General features: G+C 44.1%; 1 protein-coding gene across 14 annotated transcripts in view; it reads left to right on the top strand.

The window, feature by feature from the left end:
• The window catches only part of BRSK2 (BR serine/threonine kinase 2), a 300,865-nt gene extending 289,961 nt beyond the window's left edge, over window positions 1-10,904 (top strand). For 7 of the 14 annotated variants that reach the window (XM_071762437.1, XM_071762434.1, XM_071762436.1 and 4 more), the window contains 2 exons: window positions 7,605-7,621; window positions 8,301-10,904. In XM_071762437.1, the coding sequence (XP_071618538.1) occupies window positions 7,605-7,621; window positions 8,301-8,756 (473 nt within the window). In that variant the 3' untranslated portion in view covers window positions 8,757-10,904. Of the gene's footprint in view, window positions 1-7,556 lie in introns of all 14 variants that reach the window. The other 7 variants (XM_071762444.1, XM_071762443.1, XM_071762442.1 and 4 more) reach the window with 4 other exon arrangements.
• Window positions 10,905-22,998: the final 12,094 nt, after the last annotated feature.

Genomic DNA, 22,998 nt, shown 5'->3' with positions numbered 1-22,998 from the left:
TCCTCTATGCAGAGAGGGCAAAGGCAGCTCTTGGTAGCTCCTTGCATTTACAGTTTGATTCATAAGGCACGAGCCCATGTCAATAGCATCTCAAGCTCCTTGAGAAATTAGGAGACATTTTGTAGTTTTAAGACAGATTACATCTCATTTGGTTTGCAAATGCAGCCTGGAGTTTTGTGAGTGCTAATTTAGAGACTGCTGGTGTTACTGGCGGCAGCAAATATCTGGATTTAGTGCTCTTGGAAGTGATCCTGATCCATATTGGTTTTAATTAGAGTAATCCTGCATCTCATGAAGTAGCTATTTGATGGAAGAGGAGGGTGGTGATTTGTATGCATGAAGATGTAACTGATGGCAGAAACACTGACACTGAAACCTGCAGAAAAACACATGTGCTGCCCTCCTAGCTGGAAGGCTCTTGCACTTTTTGCACTACTGTTACACTGTGGGGTAGTCAAAAAAGTATTTTTTAAATTAGCATTTTTGGAAATTGTGCTGGCTACTGCTCTTTCTGAGCATGGCTCATTCTTCTGTCTAAACTGGGACCCAAAGGAGACATAAAGAGAAGATCTACCAGAAAGACCACATCTTCATTCATAGTTGGTAGATCATGCTAAGTAAGATAAGTCAGAGAGCTCAAATTGTTCAAGCCACATTTCTGTTATGCTTGCCCAGTCTCCTCCTGTCCTTTGCTCTCCAAAAGGAGGATAGCTGACTCCCTCTAAGCTCCAGTCAAATTTCTGCATTCTAGTGTTGTGCTGAGCAAACATTTCTTTTCCAGTTTGTGACTCATGTTTTTATACGATAGAAGGTAGCATCAAAAATGGTAACTTGGCTCTGAGGATGAATTTAGATATATTGAACTACTTGGTACATGTCAGATCCTGTTTTGACAGCTATGGCTGGGTTTTTACTGTCCAATACAAGATCTTTTTCTCTGTAATAATAGCCCATGCAGAAAACACAAGTATCTCTCTCTTAAGTAAGATCACAGAACTTTCTTAATGGCAGGCAGTGCTTCAGGATACTCCACATGAATACTTGTTTGCTGTACTGAGCTAAATTTGAGATGGCCTCCAGAATATTAGATTCTATTTTAAAGGGATTAATTTGGAGAAAATGAAGAGGGAACATTTCACCAGCTTGTTTGTCTACTTAGTAACAGGTCAGAGAACTTAGAACCCATAAGATCATACTTAAACATCTATCTGGCAGGAAAGGACAGAGTCATACTATGAAGTCCAAATACCTTTCTGACAGTTTTCTAGACATAAAATTGGAATGAAGCAGCAGAAGTCTCTAAGAGAATGGGTAGCAGCAGTACTATCATCTGCTGCAGCTTGACACATGTAGGTCGTCAGCTTCCCCTCTCAGCATTCACTTGTGCAGCCAGATCTTTGTAAAAGGACAAAGAATTCTCAGACTGTCCTTTACCAGACAGTTTTCAGCACGGTTCCACAACAGAATCTGTCATCTCTTATCCCACAACTATCCTTGCCTGCTCTTTCAGTGCCACCAGCTGTCCAAAGGGCTGCATAATTCCCTCTCTGTCATCACATCTCCTTTTTTTGGATGTTACGTGGTGGTGCTGGATTGGCCAGCAATGGAGATTTTCTGATTAATTTCTTAGCTCTGCAAAAGGTAGCAGCAAGGAAACAAGCCTCAACTATTGGGGTCTTTGCTGCCTTTCTTTACACATAATCTTTGCACCATTCTCTGCACATTACCCAAGAGCTAAGTGTCTCAGTTATACAGTCTGAGACAGGAAAGGTTGAAATGGATCTCAGCTTCTCTGCATGTGTATGAAATGTGCAAGACAGAGGCAGCATGGCCATCTGGATGCACCTGGATAGGCACAAGTATTGGGCCACCCTCCTGCAGAGGAGCCAGGAGTAAGAACAAGGATGGGTTATGCAGCATTTAAATGTCAGGTTGGTTGCTGATAGCTGCCCAGGTGTGTAGCAAGTGGAGGCTCCCATGTTCTGCTGGCAGCATGGGCACCTCAGCTAACAGTGTGTGATAATCTGAGTAGTTCCTCCCAGCAGTCTGTTCCTGCAAACACTGTTCTCAGCTGGCATTTTTCCTAGCAGAGTCTGTGGGCTTTGGGAAACAAGCTCCGTGGTTGCCTTTGGAAGTCACTTTTCCCATTTGCAGGTCAGGTAGGAGGTGTCAGTAGGTAACACAATGGGGAAAAAAGAAATGGGAAAACCTGTGGAGGTCAGTCTCTTGTGCTAACTTCTAAATAGAGTAAAAAACACATCCATGTCTCTTGAAATGCTTTCCTGACTTTCTGTATTTTTAGACAAGTACCCATCTTGGGATTTCTGATATTTCTTCAGCTTACTTCAAATGGCCTAGGATGGGTTCATACACCAAGAGGTTCATACACCAAGACATTGCAGTGGCCTTTCTGTCACCCTTCTCCAGTCCAGAGGGAAGCCTCATACACCCAACCATTAAAGGAGAAAAAAATCCTTTCTGCAGCCTTCTCCAGTAGTCAGTGAGCTCACTGAGGCATCTCTGGGATTTGTAGTGCTTAGGCTCAGGGTTCTTTAGTCTGAAGGAAGACTCCTACAAAATATTACAACCAAACAAAGAGGAGTAGGCCACTTTTATCTTTCTGTCATCCCTTTCACTGTGTATACTGTCAGTGGCATCTGTATTTTAAGTCTTTTTTGAAGGCAGAAGGGACTCTGCCAACAGAAACCAATCAAACAGATAAAAACATGTTTACTCTTAACAAAAAGGGATAGAACTCAGTCACAAATTGTTTTTAAAAGGAAGGGATTATCACCTATCAAGGGAGTTCTCAGAGCTTTATGTGAGTTGGATTTCTGTTACATGAATCTCTGAAATCACAGCTGCTGTTGAAATACAGATGAGCTAGGGATGAAAAAGACAAGGGTTAAAGAGAAAGGGCTGAATATAGGAAGAAAGCCTCAGTAGCAGAGGCAGGCAAAGGACAGTCAGAAAGGATGGAAAGCAACAAGAGAAGGAATATGAGAAGTCAGGTTGAAAAAGGGTGTCTCCACTGGAGGCATTTCTTTTCACATTCACTTTCTTCAAAAGCCTCAGCTAAAAATGCAGAAACCCAAAATTTCTCAAGCTATGTAGAAAGGAAGGGCAGAGGATAATCCCACAGATGGTATATTTGTTTTGTGCATCTTTGTGTTTAGCACCACAAAGATTAGTGCATTAAAAATACATAGACTTGAGAGAGATGGTTTTGCAGGAGAAGGAAGTGCCTCAGGGTTTGCTCCCATTAAGTAAGTCAATGGGAATGTTGCTGTTTGCTTTAATGAAAAGAGGACCAAGTCCTTACCTGATTGTCTTAAAATGTTACAAAACAGCAGGCTCTAATCAGTGACTGAAGCCTCTAGGCTTGTCCTGAAGCTGCTTGTTCAACACCTGTTATTTTCCATGGAGGACTCTTGAGACTCTTTGCAAGGTCAGAGCAGGATCTTTGCAAGGTGCATCCTTCCCTGGTGTCACTTCTGATGGTTGGACTGAATCACCTCAGCTTCTCTTTCCTCTCTTACCTGGGTGCTCCACTCTTTGCTTCTCAAACTGGTGACACCACTGGGGATAGATCAGTATAGTGTTCTATAAACAGCAGATGGAATACTGAGGCCTGTGAGGGTTGATACAAGCCACCTGCCCAGCTTCCTTTCCATTTCTATGTCTCTCTCCAGCCCTGTTTCTTCCTTTTAGTGCTTGTTGTATCCTGATGGATTCATAGTTTTGACTTCTTTCATTATACTTGGCTGTGACAGTGCTGCACACAAGTGCATCCCTTCAATACATGACCCTTTCATAAGCATCAGTGCTTGTTTTCAAACCCATTCCCCTTCCTCATCTTGCAGCCTACAGCTCCTTGGCCTAACTCAAAAATGCACATATCCATTTCCTCCTCTGGATGTAAACCTAATGCTCTGAGCCTCCCCTGATGCCTCTGATGCTTCTCACAGTTTCTAACTCTTGCTACCCTTCGTGTCTTCTTTGCTCTGTGTTGATGAACATTTGCTCTAAAGAGGAAAAAAAAACTTAGTTACAGAAGTGTGAAACACTAGGAAAGATGTGAAGAATCAGTGAGCCAAACCTTCAAACCTGTCCAGAGGAAATGGGAGGTCAACTCACCTTGTGAAATAAGAGAGGCCCCTATATGGACTTCAAGGTCTAGAGCCTATCACACATTTTGCACTGAATGTTAGGAGTGGCAGATTGCTGAAAAAGCTGTTCTAATCCTTCATCATCTGCATTTTCAGTTCTTGTTATACTGGATGTATAAGCCCAAAGGGAACTGAGAACTAAGAGGAATAATACTGTGCAGTACTTCCATGCTTCCAGCATAAATGACCCATGTTTCCGTATCTCCAGAGCAAAATGTGAGGGCTCTTTTTCCACCCAAAGACAAATATCTAGACCAGCCCAGGAATGGGCTAACAAGCTGTCATGTAGACAGCATCAATGCAGTGGCTGTCTGTATTGCTTGGGGTAGGATAAATTCTGTCTTGACTGCAGGATATGACAGGATTATTGCCTTATTACAGGCCCAGATACAACAAAGGCAAAGGAAGGAAAGGGTTAGTGAAGTGGCCTATTTTATTTTTCAGTAGCTCTCTTTAAATAACCCTAAGGATTTCTTATATCCCATTAAAATTTTACCTGAAAATGCTGATTGTATGCAATCCAGTAGTGATACAGGCAAAGAAAAGCAGACTGTTAAATATTTCTGCTGCAGTAAATCTCCAGGCACTTGAAAGCTGGTAGGGCATGGGGAGGAGAAAGGGTGGATGGAACAGGCTTGCATATTTTAATAGGGTGATTAAAAATCCTGTATCACGACTCAACAGATACAAGATATATAAATACAGTTTTAAAAATGTTTTATTGCTCCATTCTTGCAAGCTGTACTTTTGTCTACTGTTCCTGTCTACCTGAAAACAAAAAACTTCCCTGATTCCTGCAGAGCCCTGCTTACTCTGCCCTCTTCTTTCCCTCTAAGCTTGTTGAATAAGCTGCTCGACTGAAAAACTAGACACATCCCCCCCCTTTTTCTCACAAACTTGCAGTCTTTCCCTCTCCAGCATTTTTTTCAGTGCTCTTTTTCATTCTCTCTGCTGACTCCATTTGCTTATGAAGTTAAGAGGTCCAAAGCCACATAAGAACCAGATCTGCCCACAGTCCTGCATTCAAGGCTGAGTGTTTGCTTTCTTTTTTGATTTCTTTCCATCAAAAAAAAAAAAAAAAAAAAAAAAAAGTGTCCACCTAAAAGAAGCAGAAGTGAGTCTGAGCAGGTAGAAATGAGTCTGAGCAGAGTGTGCACCCACAAACCTTAGGGAAGGCTTAGGGAAACCTCTGAAGTCATAGATGGGGAAGAGACATCCCCCTTCCAAAGGATTTGGATGCATGTGGAAGTAAGCAGGTGGAGCTCATGGAGGTCTAACCCAGAACTGGCTGAGAGTTTGATAACCCTTCTCTTCTTAGCCAGAAATTGAGATATATGCTTTGCCTGACTGTTCAGAGACATCTCTAAGGCTTTAGTCAATTAGGTGAATTATGCCCTGCCCGAATCTAATAACCATTTGGGACCAGCAGTAAATTAACCACAAAGCAGCAAGTAAAGAAAGACAAGGAATGAACTAGGTTAATAAGACTGAGATCCTTCTCTGTATATGCCAGCCATTTGATGTTTCTCAGTGCCTATTAACATGCAGAGGAAAGCAGCAACTGCCTGGTTAGCATGAGGCAGGAAAAAAAAAACCCAAAACAGCACATTAAGTTTTGCAGGGCACAAATGCTATATATTTCCTCTTTCTTTGTATAAGAGCAGTTGATGTTTGACTAGAATTTTCCATTAAAGAACAAGAAAGCACTCAGCAAGCTCTCCAGACAAGTTACTGTAGTCAAAAAGTACTTGCCTTCTCTAGTAAATGCTTTGTCTACATTTGCAATGAAAGTGCAGGGAAATATAATTATTATCAAGCCACCAGTGTCCACCATGTGTGGATAAATTGCAGTCCCTTCTATGAATAAAAACTCTTTGCTCCTGACTGAATGTTCCCACCTCAGGGAAGAAAGGTTCCACTCTTCACAGCGTATCACAGCACTGGGAGGCAGATTCAAGGAGCTTGTGTCCACCTGGGAGCTGGAAAGTGAAATGACTTACATGGGATACAAATTATTTGAATTTGTTAGAAAAATTGATCCAAGAGTCCTGATACTGAGAAAAGCATATTGGGGTTCTAATGATCATGAACAGGTATCACCTCCATGGTGTATGTTAGATAAAAACTACCTTAAAGGTTTGTGTTCAGAGAATTTTGTGTGACCCCCTCCTGTGTCTGATCACAATTAATCCCCCAATCCAACCAAATTAAAAGGCACTGGAAATGCCCCCAGAAGGCTACTTTTCCAGCAGCACCTTGTCCCTTTCCCTCAGTAGCACCCTAGATTCTTTTTCTCAGGTATCCTTCCACACAGGACTAGATTGACAGCATACAACCCTGCTGCCTGGTGGTCCAAAAAGCATAAAATTGTATGATTGTATTAAAGATGCAGAGTGCCTAACCCACAAGACCAACAGTTAACAGTGCAGCCTGCTCTAGTTCATGATATTCCTCTTCTACTGCCTCACGACCCTACACTGGGCTCCTGACTCCCCTGCAGTGAATGTCAGTGTCACAGAGGCTGAACTGTAGAGAAAACATAAATTCAGGGCTACAAGAAAATAGTACTTGACCCTGGTAGGCACCAGAAAGAGATGTGTAACAGCTTGATTCCACAAGAAGTTTAGCATCTTCATTTCCTGGTACCTCTTGTGAGAAGGATCTGAAGGTGCTTAGAAGCTTGCAGGTACAAGCCACAGACCACAGGTGCTCCTGTCAGCTCTAGGTCATTTTTCAGCTGCTGCTCCCCTTGAAGCATTCAGGCTTAGTGGTTTCGGTCCCTTAATGGTGAACAAGGAGGGAACCAGGAAGAAATAAAATGCAAGCAAAGAAAGTCTGATTCCTAGTGTAGCCAAAAAGCTTGGCAAGGCTGCAAAGCATCCTTTGGTGACCACATACAAATACCCCACATTTGTGGCAACAGCAGTAAGGTGGAGCTGCCTGCATCCAGCATTAGATTCACTGACATTTCAGGGCAGGGTGGCTGAGTGATAGATTGAACTAAGCTCATCCACATGGTACTGTGTCCTGCTAGGTGAGACAGCAATGCTCTCCCACGCAGGAGAAAACTAGGTCCTTCCCCCTAGGTACTTTATGTACCAGCCTCTTGATTTCTGTAGGTGTTCCATCTGAAACACTCTTCCTCTTCCTGCTCATTGTCTTCATCCCCCACACACCCCCACGCACGTGGCTCTGGATCTCCTCATCATGTTCTTCTCGTTAAAAACCCCATTGTTCATTTGTTTGTTTGTTCTCTCTCTTTCTCTCCTCTTTTCTCTCTCTTTCCCTCTCTCGTTTTTGTTTTGTTTTTGTTTTTTTTTTTTTTTCCTTTCTTTCTTCCTTTCTTTCTTCCTTTCTTTTTTTGTCTCCTCTGTTTTGTGTACCCAGGCAGCCCATTGAGTAACTTCTTTGACGTAATTAAACAACTTTTTTCAGACGAGAAGAACGGGCAGGTGAGCCATCCCCCCGGCACGCCAACCAAGCATAGCGCAAACAGCAAGCGGAGCGATTCCGGTTCTAATGACTATGGGTCTAGAGGAGAAAATAAGTACCCTGCTGGCAAAGACAAAGCAAAGATGGTCTCATCAGTCGGCCTACAAGACCAACCTTAAATAAACACATAATAAATTAAATAACTTAGAAAAAACAAAAACAAACAAACAAAAAAAGAAAAGCAAGAAAGAATGAAAGAATATTCCTTAGCAAGCTAGCCTCTAAACTAGAAGGATGTATATACCTTGCCACAACAGTACAAAACTGTCTATAGACAAATTTTGTATGAAGGAATGACTGTATATATATACATATATATTTATATATGATATATAATATATATCTCAGAAACAAACACAAAAACAAATGAATGAAAGAATGAAAAGAAAAGAAAGAAAAGAAAAGGTAGCACAGTTGACAAACCCAGTTCACCAGATCTTGGGTTGTGGTTTATTCGATTGGTTTTTTCCCTCCCTTTTTTGAATGTTTTGCTTTTTTTCTCCTTCCTGATTTTTTGGGTTTTTTTATTATTTTTTTTTTTTTTTCGTTTGTTTTCTTTTCTTTTTTGTTTCGTTTCTTGTTCTGTTCATGCTCTCTCTGTGTTTCTGACGACACCACTTGTTTCCGCTCTGCTACCAGGAATTATCCCGAAAAGTTAACATGTCAGCCACGGCTTCACCTTCTGTGCTCTGCGGACACTTGTTGACGGAAGGCAACCGATGTAGACTGTCCAAGGACCAGTCCTGTTTGAGGTTCCCAGCCTCCCCTCTCCCTTCAGGAAGTGGGTTTCTTCCCCACTTCTCCCCAGACACCTCCCCAGTGCACGCCATATATTTTTTTTTCCCCCTCTCTTTTTCTTTTTTTGGTGCTCCACAAGAGAGATCTGCTCAGTTGTGGGATTGCAGAGTCTGGGCTGAAAGGAAGTTGCAAATTGTTGAAGTGAAACCTTTACCCTTGGCAACTTCTGTCCACACAGGTGAACTCAGCCCGGAGGGGGAGGGTGCTGGGAAGGAGAAGGGTGTAGTGGGAACGCAGTGTTTCATGAATCCAGAGCACGTTCTCATCAGAAACCAGCCAGGAGCAACTCAAAACTAAGCGTTGAACCAAGTCGATATTGGGGAGCTTCTTCATGGGATTTTCTTAACCTTCTTTTTCTCCCCACCACCTTTTCCTTTTCTTTTGCCACCTTTTTTTTTTTAAATGTATATACATGTATATATGAGTGTATATTTCTATATAAATATACATACATACATACATATATATACACCAAGTAATTGATTTTTTTCTACTGTATCATTTTGCTTTTTGACCTGCTGGAAGGGGAAAGGAGTAAACGTAGGAGGGAGAGGGGGTTCAGTGAATAAACACATACAAACAAAACATTAAAACTTAGGGAAAAGGCAACTTCTGGTAGCAAAGAAGAGGGACAAGACCCTGCCAAGGACTGTCTTTCCTGCCACCAGGCACAGTTGCTGCTGCTGCTACTGCTGCTCCTTCTTCGACATCTTCCTCCCCACTTGTCAGCTCCCTGCCAATGTGCCACCGCGCTGGGACCTTCTTCAGCCAGCTGGATCCTCCACCACACCCTGCATTTAGAGGCAATTGTTGTGTTGCTAGTGCTGCATTGATATCAGTATTATTATTTATTTAAGTTACCAGTTTCATTTGTTGGCTTGGATGATTTTTTTCTAAGAAAAAAAAAAAAAAAGAAAAAAAAGAAAAAAAAAAAAAAGAAGATGAAGAGGAGGAAGAGACTTATCTTGGGTTTTATTTCCTGTGTGTGTGTGTGTGCAAATCACTGGCACTTAGTTCATCAGAGCAAGAAAAGGTGGAGTCAGGGCAATGGGAGACTTAATCACGAAGCTACTGTAATCTTTAAAAATTACTGCAAGATATTTTTATAATTGTTTTGTTTTGTTTTGCTTTCGTTTTGTTTTGTTTTGAAGGGGAGGAGGGTGGGATTGGGTGGATGGGGACCTTTTTTGTGTGTTTCAGTTACTAGGTCTTGGTTATTTATATATATACATATATATTTAAAAAAATAAGCTGTTAGATATATCTTCTGTTTAATAACTGTGTAGAGACAACTGATTCTTATTTATTTTGGGGAGGAGGGGGAAAAAGGACACAGAAACCCTGTAAGTGTTCATCTTGTGACTTTGAGAAAGAAGAATTGCTGCCTTTTTTCCTCCTCCTCAAGAGTTATGTGACCAAGTGTAACTTATTCTGGCCCAAGCTCAAAGGTTAAACAAGTAAAAAAGAGGTGGTCTTACCCCTGGAAGACAAAACACAGTGAGAAGTACTTCTTGACTGAGATTTTAAGAATGTAGGCTTAGCATTAGTGTTCAGCTCTTTTATGACCTTCAATTGCTGCTCGTTGGGTTCCTATGGGTGTATGTTGTATCGCAAGGTTATTTTTTTTTTTTAAATGATAATGTTGGATGAGTTCTTTTTTGTTGTTGTTGTTGTTGTTGTTGGTTTTTTTAATAATTTTTCCCCTTGGACCAGTTTTACTTGTACATAGGTTTGAAGATTAAAAAGAATTTTTAAAAGACACAACTGGGGCAAAGACCTTTGACTTTTGCCCCATTTCCCCATTCCCCCAAATGGGAGGGATTTATTTTATTTTATTGTTTTATTTATTTATTTATTTTCCCTGCTCTTAAACTTTTCTCTCTTGTATTGCTGTGTGCATGTCAGACACCAGGGGGTGATGGCTGGGGAGGGGGGGAGGCAAGGGTGCAGGAGAGGGGGGCAGTTTTAATTGCATGACATTGCTGTAAATTAGTCTCTTTTGCTTTTGTTGTCTTTCCTGCCTCCGCCCTCTCTCTACTTCTCCTCTGAGCTCCCCTCCCATCACCCCCGTCCTTCTTTTCCCTCTTTTCTCTTCCCTTGTGTATAGATTTTGATGCTTCTGTTACATTGTACCTCTACAAAAGGCTGGGATTTCAATACAAAATAATAATAATAATTTAAAAATACCTATATCAGCAAAACCCATGTGGTACAAGCAGGAAGGGGATTACTTACACAAGATATAAGAATAAATGAAAGCAATACCTCTTGTTATCCTTCCTATTTTGTACTTTGAAGACACACACGCGCGCACACACACATATACAGACACAAACTGACATCATTTAATGGTTTAAAATGGACAAAAAAAATCTGATGTATCCCTTGTTAAATAACTGTGAGCAACTTTAGTTCAAAAACCAATAAATTCATTCAGTAAAGACACCAGCTGTTGAGCGTCCTCTTTATGTCCATGGAAACGAACTTCTCACCATTGCCAGACCTAGCAAGTGCAGCATCCCAAATGTCCACCCCAAAGGAGCTGAAGGTGGCCAGCAGGTGAAGGTGGCCAGCAGGTGAAGGTGGCCAGCAGGTGAAGGTGGCCAGCAGGTGAGGCAGTGTCCTCCTGTCTGTGGGAGGAAGGTGCTGTTCTGGCAGAGCCGGGTCCGGATGGCCGCACCCAGCGTTCTCCATCACCCTCCCAGCACAGACCGGGCAGGTTCAGGGAAAGGAGAGCTCAGCCTCGGACGCCCTGGTGGTGTTCGGTGTTCAGACCGGTTGTCCCGAACTGGAGAGCAATCACACGGCCCCTGAGTCTTACCTGGGTGGAAATCACTATGAAAAAGCGCTGCCCTTACGATCGTGCTCACGTTGGTTCCTCTTTTAGCAGTTTTCCCCACCCGCCCTGCCTGAGGCAGCCTCAGTCCCACTCCGTGCCTCGCATTGCCGTCGGGGTTTGGTTGCTGCCCGCCTGTCACACCTCTCAGCCTTTGGGTGTTGTCCGCTCAGCTGGATTTGTAACCTCTGCTGATTGGCACAGGAGCCTGGCTGGCAGTGTGCCTCTGGGGGGAGTCTGCGGGCTGTGTGCCCCGCATCTTGTGCGGGTGCTGCTTCTCAGGGCTGAGGTAAACAAGGGTGGAGCCCACGCCGCGCGGGTGTCACCGCTCAGGGGCAGCACCGAGGGGCGGCGCGCGGGGCGACCGTTGGGCGCCGCAGTTGGCGGGCTCCGCTGCGGCGCGTGCGTGGCCGTTGGGTCAGTCAGCGCTGCGTTTGTGGTGTCCTGGTACTGCCCCGGTCCAGTCCAGGCCAGTCCAGTCCGGTTCGGTTCGGTTCGGTCCGCAACGGAGGGCAACAGGTAGGGCCCGTGGCAGAGAGTGGGGGGGGTGGGGCAGGGCAGCGCGGTCGGCGGGAGAGCGAGGAGCGCGTCGCTGTCGAGGTGCCCTCTAGAAGGTTCCGTGGCAGCCGCAGGGAGCTGTGAGGTGAGGGCTGCGCCTGGAGGGCGGCGGGGCTGGGCTGGGCCGGGCCGGGCCTGGAGGGCGACAGGGGCCGTGAAGCCTCCATTGTGCCGGGTAGGTCCCCGGCGGCTGCCTCCAGACGAGGGAAAGGTGTAAAGCCTTTTGCAGGCCATGTAAGAGCAAATAATAGAAATATCGACCACTGCCCCTGCGTTGCAACGACCGTTTGAGTCTGTAGTTCATCTCCATGAAGTGCAGTTGGAGTTGCTCCCCAAGCATTTGTTTCCCAGGCCTGCAGGCAGCAACTTCTCCCACTAGGCAGTCCTGTGGGTAGTAGTGTACAGGAAAAGGGTGTTGGGAGCGTTGCAGTGTTTTCATCTTTCAAGCTTGTTGTGAAGATGGTTGTGGGCTGTGGGCTTCCACGGGTTTGTGCATCACCCCATGGAGTTCTTGTGTTGGAGTTAGTGCAGATGTTGATAAAGCTCTGAAGCTTTCTAGGCAGGGATGATAGAGGAGGTGCCTCTAGGACATCTGTGCTGCCGTAAGATCTGAGCAGGGTGCAAGAGTCACATCTGTAGCAGACCATTTAGTGGGAGGTTGTGCTGGCAGGCAGTGCTCTGGAGTTGGTGTTGATGTTAGCACACGCTGCAGTGATAGGGTCTGAAGGCTTGCACTGCAGATGGTGTGCTCTGTGGGTGAAGGAAGAGGACAAATGCACTGGAGGTCCCAAAGGTGTTTGTGCTGGTGTGACAAAAGGGGACGGTAGTAATTTCAGCGTCACGCATGCCATTCATACAAAAGTACTCCTACCTAGGGGAGAAAAAGAGTGTTTTCAAGGTCTTTGGGAGATTTATTTTTCTGCTAAAACCAAAGGAGAGGGAGGTGCAGAAGCATGAGGGGGAGTGGAGAAGCTGACAAAGATGAAAGGGAGAATCACAAGTGTTGCGGGATTTGGTCTCTGACACTGGAAACCCAGAACAGGGAGCTAGCAGTGTATCATTTGCAACTCTGAAGGTGAAAGGATGTGCTGAGCTGGAGTGTAATGCATTGCAGTGGGATTAAACAGCAGCAGGTGTATGCTTCTCCATTTCTATGCCAGTGTTTTCAGAAATGTTCATAAATTTACACAATCTTTTTATGTCTGCTGTAGTATTCACAGTTAAGGTCCCAGGTATTGCTAATTATGGTCTCCAAAAACATTAAGAAGCAGCTAAGGGGCTTGAAAAGTGAAGGACCTTGCAGCCTGTCTATATTTGCTCTGCCTTATTGTTTGACCATGCTATAACACAGTCTCTAGCTCTATGAACTGTGCTTCTGAGTCAATTGAGTTTATATTTAAGCTATTCTCTGTAAAACACCCTTCCTATTTTGTAGCTTAAATCCAAAGGCAAGTAAATGCAGCAGAGGACTTTGGTGTGCCTCTGTGCTTGAGGTAGTTGGATTACCTCTGTGCTCAGGTGGTGGTTGTTGTCCTCATCCAAACCCTAACAAGCTGCTGTGATGCCTTGAGCTGTGGCACCTGTGCTTCATTTGCTGTGGTTCTGAGCTCTCTTGGAGGACCCAGCCCCTCAGGGTCAGTATCTAAAAATGTACTACATGTACTGTTCATCTGGCACCTGTTCTTTGGGTAAAACAACACAGCATATGGCCTTATGAGTGTAAATTGAAGACAAACTGTAGTTTGTCTGCATATGTGTGCATGTGGATTTTACCTTTGGTTAGATACATGCCTACATGAAAAAGTATTTGTGCTCAAGGTGAACTGTTATTTATTAAACCAGTACGTGACATGCGCTGCCTATGCAATACATTGTGTAAATGTGTCAAATGAGGGGCTGAGCCCATATGAAGGTAATCCTCATTGTCACCTGTCACTGGACAGTCTTAGTTGGGGCTGAGGAAGAAGTCACTTGTTTGAGAGCACTAATGAAGATGGTCCAAGCCTTGCAAATGACACGTGGATATTTCCTCACTCAGGCTGGCTTTGATGAAGTGACCTGAGACATCTTAAATGGTTCCTGCTCAGAATAGTCCTAGCCTACAAACCAGTGTTTGTAAAGACAGTGAAACTTGCATAAGGCTTCTAGGTAGTGCTCGTTCTGGTGCCTGCCTGTTGTATGCCTTTTTTTTCCTGCTGATTCAGACAGTGCCTTTGTGCCCTGCAGGCTTGGACATTTTCTAAAATGCTGCAGCAGATTTCCATGGGGACTGTCTTCCATATGGAAGTCATCAGGACTGGCCCCACTACCTTTGCTTAATTTCAGCTGTGTGCAACCAATTGTATGTGAGATCATGATAGAAGGGCAGAGTGTTTTGGTAAGGAAGCAGATTTAGCTCAGAGTTTCTTATTATAGAAATCAAAAGGGAGAGGAGAGCGACACCTGTTTAAAAACTGGAAAGTGTCTTAGCTCTTTGTTGTACCCTTTAATCTTCTTATTTTATTTAAAACCACTTCAACAGCTGCAGCTCCTGTTTAATTTGGAGAACAAAACCCTAGCAGTTCAACTGTCTGGGGATACTTGAGGCCACAAGTGGAAGGGAAACCCACATTGAGGGCAGGTCCTTTCTTCTTCTAAATGTGCGATTTATTGTGTGGGATATTTTTAGTGCTGTAATCTGACTGAGTGCTGCTGAGAGGAACTGTGCCAGGCAGGCTGGCAGACTTTGAAGGGCTTGAGAAATGGGATTTCCTGTTCCACTGGCTCAGAGCTGACTCTTGCCATTGTCAGGAGCTATTATCGCCTTCTTGCAGCCAAAGCAGATAACACAGCTTCAAGGTCAGGGAAGACACAGGCTTTCATCAACAGCATTAGCAGAAGGAAGAGTTTGCTTGCAGTCAGTTTGAATATCTCTGTAGCTGGTGTTCAGTCAGAGACCTCTGCCTGGGCAGAGCGTCTACCTGCAAGTCACAGAACCACTCAACAGTTGAGGTAGGAAGTGACCTTCGGAGACCTGCTCAAAACAGGTTGTTCACAGCTCTTTACAGTTGGGTGCTCAGCATCTCTGAGGTGGACATTATGCAGCTTCTCTGGGCAGTCTGTTCCAGAAGCAGCTGTTGGGTAGTGGAGATAAATTTATTTCCATGCTCCTAAGCTTCTCACTGACCTGCTCTTTGTTGTGGCTTTGTGCTTCTGCTGAGTGTTACCTCTGTGGACAAGCCTGGGAATTGAAGGCAGTACTAGTCCAGTCCTGGTGCGTAGACACGTTTTTCTTCATGCTGTCAGGAAGAGAAGGAAAACATGTTGGTCTAGGGTAGTAGCAAGCTTTAGTATAGGAAGCACTTCCAGCTAGAATGGTCAGAAAAAGCAGCTGTGTTTACAGGGAAGACTCATATACTCTTGAAAAGTATTCAGACTGGGACAGTGGCTTCAAATTGCAGTGTTTGTTTGCAGTAGTTCCTCTGGGGACATCCTTGTTCTTAAAGTAAATTCACTTTTCAGAATAGATGAAACTCAGCTGAAACAAGGCACTCCTGACATGGTAACAGGGTGTGCACACTGGACTCTACCTGGCATCAGATTCCAGTTCTATGCTGTTTGTGACTTCTGGCTTGGTCAAGTGTTGTTATTTTTAAAAATAGTACAGTGGAATAGTGATTTCTCTCTTGTCTGAAGCAAATTAATTCCATGGTTCTTACACAGTTTATTGAATCATGCTGCTCACAATTAGATGCAAGAACGCGTGAGGGAATGTAGTTAAGTTACAAATGTTAGGGATGTGTTGAGAGCACGTAAAAGCAATTTCTAGGACTGTGTTGCAGATAGAGGCCTGACTGATACCTCATCACTTTGTGGGAACACTCATGAGCACCAGTTCATACAGGGTTCCTGATCTGTACTGTCGAGCATAAAGGCAGCGTAGCAAGTTGTTTCTCTCTGCCCAAGAGCCTTCAGTGTTAGCATTGAGTTGAGCAACAGAAAAAGAAATGGGTGTGGACTAGTTAGAGATTGAAAAGCTTATTAAAAAAAAAGGGATGAAAGTCTGGTCCCAAACTCTGGTCTCTGTCCCTGTCTACTGAGTATTAGGTGAGCGGGCTGTGAGACCTCTCCACAGCAGGGTAGGTTCCTCTGAGTAGGATGCTGAAAGGAGGGCTGGCAGGGAATGTGTCTCCTGGCTTTGGCTTTTGCCTGCTGTGTGCCAATGGACAACTCGCCTTTCTTACCTCTGCAGGGATAAAGAAGCTGAGGAAGGCAGCAGCACCTCTTTTGCAAAATGCTTTGGGAATCGCTGTTTAAAGTGTGGCATAAGAAATAATTTTGTTAGACTATTCCTGTCTTACTGCAGTTGAGCCGCAGAAACAGGGAATCAAGCGGGAAGCTCATTTTTTGTCTGAACCACAGTAAGTTTGCAGTGGGTCCCTGAACTGCTTAGTTCAGAAGTTGTTATGCTTCATGTGAGAGTCAGACGCATTGTTTTGCTTGCACTGTGATAACTCAGAAATTCTGTCTCTTGACTTACCCTGGGGAAAGGAGACCTGGACCTCGCACAGGGATCTGTGGCACATAATCTGGTTTGGTCTTAAGTTTCTGAATTTTATTCTCCTATAGAGAATCAAATGTAGATTCAAATAATAATTAACCTTAGCTATTCAGTGTGAAGGTGTTTATCAGATAGTTGGATGGCACAGCAACGACAGCTTTGTCAGCACTTTACAGAGGGGATGACTGAAAACTGAGCTGGGTAACAGCAGTAAAGAAGGGTGAGGTTGTGAGAGCTGGTGTGAGAGAGCAGAAGTCCCTTTCTCTGCCTCTTGCCTTGTGTTGAATGTATAAGCTGATAAGTGTGTGTGTAGGCCAAACAGTTCATAACTTACAGGTGTAAAACAGACTGAGCAGTCAGCAGTCTGTCTGACATGAGAGAGAGCTGGTGGGTTTCCTGGTGCTAGCAGCACTCTACTCTTGGATGTAACAGAGCCATGGCTGTCAGAGTCTGCCAGCAGCTACATCTGGCAGAGACCTGTATTGACTGAATTAGGAATTGCATTCAAAGGAGGTAAAGGTCCATGCTGCTCTTTCCTTGTTTCTATATTTGGATGTAATTTAGCTTGCTAGGGCTTGGTGCTGCAAGTGGCTGTGCTTAGATTCAGTGGTGCAGCAATCGGTGCTCAATTTGAGACTGAAGCCACACTGCAGTGGTGGACCTGACCAAACAAACTGGCATCTATGCTGCCTTGTAAGTTCCCAGTGTATATTTTTCTTCTGCAGCTGTTTTTTGTTGTTGTTGGTTTGTTTTTGGTTTTTTTGCCTGTGAAGTGGCATATGCTTTCCTGTCCCCTTTGCTGGGAGGGGTGACCTGTGGGGACTGCCTTCCCAGTGCTGGGCTGCCAGCCAGCAGCAGAGCTGCATGGGGGCATGAACAGGGGAGCAGGCATGGGGTAGGCTTGCTGTGCTCATGTGCAGCCTGCTGACACTGATCCCTTTGGGAAGCCAGGTTCCTTGGTTCTGGTTATGCTGGTGCCCTGCTCTGTATTTGTTTTGCTTACCAATTTAACCCTGCTCTGGTGCATCGATGTTAATGGCAGTTAACATGGCATATCACATATGCTTGTGCTTTTCCAGGACAAGATAATGTTATTCACACCCCAACTCCCAATTTTTTTCTCAGCTGTTACATTGCATTTTATATGCCTTGCCTGATTCTTTGCTTTTCCTGGTTAGAATTCGTTTATAAATGCTGTCCTCAGTAGCTGGTGACTGGGTAGATGCTGTCCTCTGCACCCTGACCAGGCATCCATGAGTGAGAGATGTTGTCTGTTTCAATGGCAAGAGAAGAAAATAGGAGCAGTTCTTGAGGCTTCATCCTGTTATGTAGCAGTGAGTGTTCAGGTGCTGGGAACTCTGAGAGTAGCACAGCAGCTCCCCTGTCAGCCCCAGAAACATGCTGCAGGGGTGTGGATCCTACTGGACAGCAGGTCATGCTCTGTCTGGGATGGAGCTGGACAGCTAGTTCCATGAGATTCTGCTTCTCACAGAGAGGGAGATTGTGCTCCTTCCTTCTGTTTGTGATAAAAGACTGCTGAAAAGGTTGTACTACTTGAGTGTTTGCAGTGTAAGTATTCTGTGATCCTTGACAATGCAGAGGGTGTTGATGAATGAGGAGGCCTGTGGGACAGCTGAGGTCTGATTTTGGGCAAAAACTGATAAGCTTGGTGACTTTGGTCAGACTGCTTCATTGATTTTTATTTTTTTTTCCTTCTTTCTCTGTGTGTTGCCTCCTTCAGCTGTCTTGTCAGCAGGTCTGTAAGGTCTTCACCAGAAGGATTACAGCTTAGTCTGAGAATTATGTTTGGCATTGGTCTTGGTGCAACCTTTAAATACCACTGTTATCCAACTAATAAATATTGCAAAATATCTCTTCTTATCACTGCAGTAAGCAATGAAGAAACAAGCATAAGCTGGTAGTAAACCTTGTGGTGAGTCTGGTAACTTGTTGTCATGCAGTGGGAACAGGCTTTGCCAGTCCACCTGTTGCTTTCATGGCTGCTGCTGTTCTACTCTCCACAAGAGAGGTGGAGAAACAAGATATCCTTAGTAGGAAGCAGAAATCTTGTAGAGTATAGAATATGGTGTTTGTTAGCCCCTAGATGTTATGTGAAGCTGCTGGTGATCAGTGGTGCTGTGTGCTGGGTGTTAGGATTCACCCTGTGGGTGCTGACTTGCTGTTTGGATCACATGAAAACAAAGTCCAACCACACAGGGTTGGGTGTAAACAGATTTTATTTGGTGGTGGCACAAGCAATGTGAACTAACCCGGTGAAGATTTGGCAAGTATGTTGAGAGAGAAAGAGGGAGGTAAATAAAAGTTATCTCCACCTGAGGACCCAGCAGCATCCCCGTCCTTCTGCCTCAGGTGATTGTCCAGTCCGAGGCAGCAAAGGATGAATGCATCCTTTGTGTTGGGTGTTCCTTGTATGCTCCTGACTTCTTCTGCCACACTCCTTGTAGATTCAACCTTCAGGAATATTGCTTCTTCAATATTTCTTCCCCCCCCCCCCCCCGTTGTAAGCACACTGGATGCTTTTGTTTTGGGATAGCTTTTATCTGGCCACCATTCCAGTCTCTTCAGGAGGCAGCTCACTGCTGGCTTTATTGTGCTGGGTGAGACTCCTCACCTGCCATCCCAGTCTCTGTGCTTATCAGGCCCAATTCTCAGTCCAACATTCCTCTTGTCAGTTGTTTGAAGCAAAGCCAGTTCTGCTGAGTGGAACCCACACTGGGCCTTGTGCAATGCCCTGTTGATCAGTAAGTGTGGAGAATCATAGAATCATAGAATCCTAGGGGTTGGAAGGGACCTCGAAAGATCATCTAGTCCAACCCCCCCTGCCAGAGCAGGGCCCCCTAGAGTACATCGCCTAGGAACGTGTCCAGGCGGGTTTTGAATGTCTCCAGTGAAGGAGACTCCACAACCCCCCTGGGCAGCCTGTTCCAGGGCTCCGTCACCCTTACAGTAAAAAAATTTTTTCTGATATTCAACTTGAACCTCCTATGCTCCAATTTACACCCATTACCCCTTGTCCTATCACTGGTCACCACTGAGAAAAGCCTAACTCCATCTCCCTGACACTCACCCCTTACATATTTGAAAACATTGATGAGGTCACCCCTCAGTCTCCTTTTCTCCAAACTAAAGAGACCCAGCTCCCTCAGCCTTTCCTCATAAGGGAGATGTTCCACTCCCTTAATCATCTCAGTAGCTCTGCGCTGGACTCTTTCAAGAAGAACAATGTCTAGAACATGGGACCTTCCTCAAAGAACTGGTAACACAGATGCTGCCTTTTTCTTTGCTTCCTGAAGACTTCTACCCTGTGCCTGCCCTCAGTGGGGTTGTGCAGAGGCAAGAAAGGATGGAAGAGAGGTATGAGTATACCTTGCTCTAGCCTGTGTAGCCTCTACACAGCTTTGCAGAGACATGACAGCATTCAGCCCCAGTGACAGAGACACAGCTAAGTAGTTTGTGTGGCAGTAAGGACCATGCATAACTACCTGGTCCTTCTCAAAGGGAGATGTAAGTAGAGCCTGCTTCCACAGGAGCCTGGACAGCTAAGTACTATGACACTTGATTCAGCAGCACATCAAAGCTACAGTCTGCTCCATTACATTCTTTGATAGTTCAGCAAGAGACAGCTTTGTCCATGTAGGTGTGATAGATAAACAAAAAGGAAAAGAGAGATCTGTTGGCCATGTTCTGCAGATTCAGGAACTGAGATGAAGAGCAATTCAGTGGTTCTCTCAGATGTTTATAAAAAATCTGTGGCCTGGGCTGGAACTTGACCTAGCAACAGCACCTTCTCACTGACCTGTCTTTAAAGACAGGTACTTTCATTTCTCAGCACATCACTTTAGAGTAGCTCTTCCGAGATGCAAATGCTACATTTCCTACTTTGATAATGAAAGAAAAATTGTTTTGGCATTTCTTCCTTCTCTTGTGGTGTCATAATAAGATCCAGGATGGTATCTGAAAACTGAAAGACTGCAGTGGAAGTCTGGACATCATGCTGACTGTCCCAGTTGTTCAGGCAATGAAATAAGTGCCCACATTTCAGAAGCTAGATTTGTACAAGTTGTGATTTGTGGTCAATTCTTAAGTTTGATGTCCCTTTTTTGTTTGGGGAACTTTTATCAGTGTGTGTTTTTATGCAGGTTCTTTGGCATCTAGTAACATTGAAGCACAAGTTGCAATTTTTTCCTTGCTTGCTCAGGAACCTTAAGTGTTCACTTGCACGTTCTGCTCCCCTTCCAATGGCTGCCTGCTTCTGCAAAACTTGTAAAAACTTTCTAGGTGCATTGACACTCATGCTTGTCTTCCAGGTTGGTTGACATTAGCCAGCAGTTCAAAAGTTTGGGTTAGGAAAGAAAAAGAGACAGGGAAATGGAGTCTTTCTTAAGCTTTCCTCATTTTGGATATGTGGCTTTAAAAAAAAAAAAATTGTGTTTTCATTTATGGGCCAGAAGTCTGTGATTGCAAAATAAAGCAGCGCTCTTAAAAACCACCTGAGTTGTTTATCTGAGGAGCACCTGGATCAGAAATGAATGTTAATCCAGTAATAACAGATAATTAAACTGTTCTAATGTTGTTTTAATCTCTGTTCTCCAGCTGTACTTTCGCTTTTTACCTTCTTTAGAGATATTATAATGAAACTCAGAGGGCTTCTAATCCAATCAGAATTCCCTGATGGATTTGAGTATTTGTTGTGCTTTCACATTTAAGCAGTGGTTACTGCATAAGATTAACTTCATTCACAGGGTTGCCATCTTGTTACTAAATTCAGCCTAGTGGTTTGATTTGATGTAGGAAGAAGAAAGGGTACATGGTCTCTACCCGAGTCCACAAACATCCATGTGGCAGGGCCAGATTTGTGAAGATGTCAAGCCAGCTCTCAGCCAGGTGCCAGTGGGAGTCCACAAAATGAGCACTGGGTCCTGTGCTGTCCTAACAGCACCCACATATTCCTGGCAGTTCTGATCTGGCCCCTAAGTACAACCAGGTCAATGAGACTGAGTGGCAAAGAGCAGTTACTGTCTGTCTGTCTATCTAGCCATCTATAGCAGTCTCAGGCTGCATTCCCACGAGGGTCTGCAAAATGCACATTACTTCTTTAGTGGCTCCTCGTGAGATACCTTATCTGCACACACACCACAGCATGGTTCCCATTGCCAGGGAGCCCAGAACTTACTCAGCAAGAACGTTCAGGCTTGGCTTTGTGTGATTTGGAGCTGGGCTGGTACTGATCATTCTCTGAGCATTTCCTGTTTTTTTCCTGCAGGGTGTTTTAAATGTGCCTTTCGACCTTCAGCCAATAATGGTGTGCACTGGGGAGTCTGGGGCTGTGAGTGCAGGATACTCATGTGCCCTGTATCACTGGGTTGAACATATTATAAGTATTATTTTTTTAAAAAAACCCAAAACAAAACCAGAGACAAAAAAGAGAAAGCATGCAGACATTTCTCAGGGATTAACATCTGCTCAGCATGCAGCCCTGGGAGAGACAGATGGTTGGGTTGCAGAATTGCTTGCAATTGCAAGCAGCTAGGCTTTGTGATTCAGCTGACAATGTGTAGTCTTGTGGTGCCTCAGTGCTGAGCTTTGTGTGAGCTTGAACTGATTTTGCTTAAGCCCTGGACTCAAGCAGTGGCTTTGTAGTTGAAATTCTTAAGTGGAAGGAGCCTTACCTGTCCATCTGGGAAGTGTGTCTGCTTTCTTTTGTTCTACAGCTTTCATGTGTTTCTTACCCAGTGTATGGACTTCAAAGTGTGGTTTGGTCTTGGCAGTAGGATGCCACCAAATGTTGGTTTGCAGTGCCCATCTACCTGCCTGATACCTGCTTTTTAATGTCAGCCTTCTGGAAGTGAAATGAGAGGCTTCCTGCACAAACCATATTGGCTCAAGAGGTGCAGATTCAAACACGGATTAGTTCTTTGCAGTTCTGCAGACCATGAGTATCACTGGTGTGACAATGAATTCACAATGATGAATCACATTGAGGTCTTGATGCACATCTCCTTGTAAGATTTGCTAGAAACTACCTGCAGCCCTTTTTCCATGCCAGGACTATGACTGATTATTCTGGAGATTGCATTTAAGCAAGTTTAAAATAGTTTTTAAAATGGTAAGATTATCCCAAGACATTTATTATTATTTGTGCTCTTTTGAAAATCTTCTTAAAGTAGCTTAAGTTTTTACAGTTCTGCTGCAATGGATACAGCTGGTCTTTAGGCACAATTTATTTTCTGGTTCTCTTACCCCTGCTGAGACAGGTCTTATAGCTGCAAGGATTGAAATTAACCTTCCTAAATTGTTGAGTGTCAGTAAACGTGAAAAAGACACAGATTTCTTTCTGTTACAGGTTTTACACAGATTTCAACCAGCTACGAAAATCTTGGTTATTCAGTGTCAGTTCCCAGTTCTGTTCTTAATTTTTCAAGTGGAGCCAAACACAAGGTTCTCCTTAGTCATAAAAGTAAATTCCTGTAATGGGCAGGAATAAGTATTCTGACTATTTGCAATACCAGTGTCCCCCAATTTGTTACAGGAGACTTCAAAATTCAATTTCCACCTTGCAAAGTAAAATTTTGCCTTACATTTAG

Source organism: Heliangelus exortis, chromosome 18 (genome assembly GCF_036169615.1).
Source record: "Heliangelus exortis chromosome 18, bHelExo1.hap1, whole genome shotgun sequence".
Classification (NCBI taxonomy): Eukaryota; Metazoa; Chordata; class Aves; order Apodiformes; family Trochilidae; genus Heliangelus; species Heliangelus exortis.
Note: the sequence above shows the minus strand (reverse complement) of the source record. Positions and strands in the feature narration are given on the sequence as shown.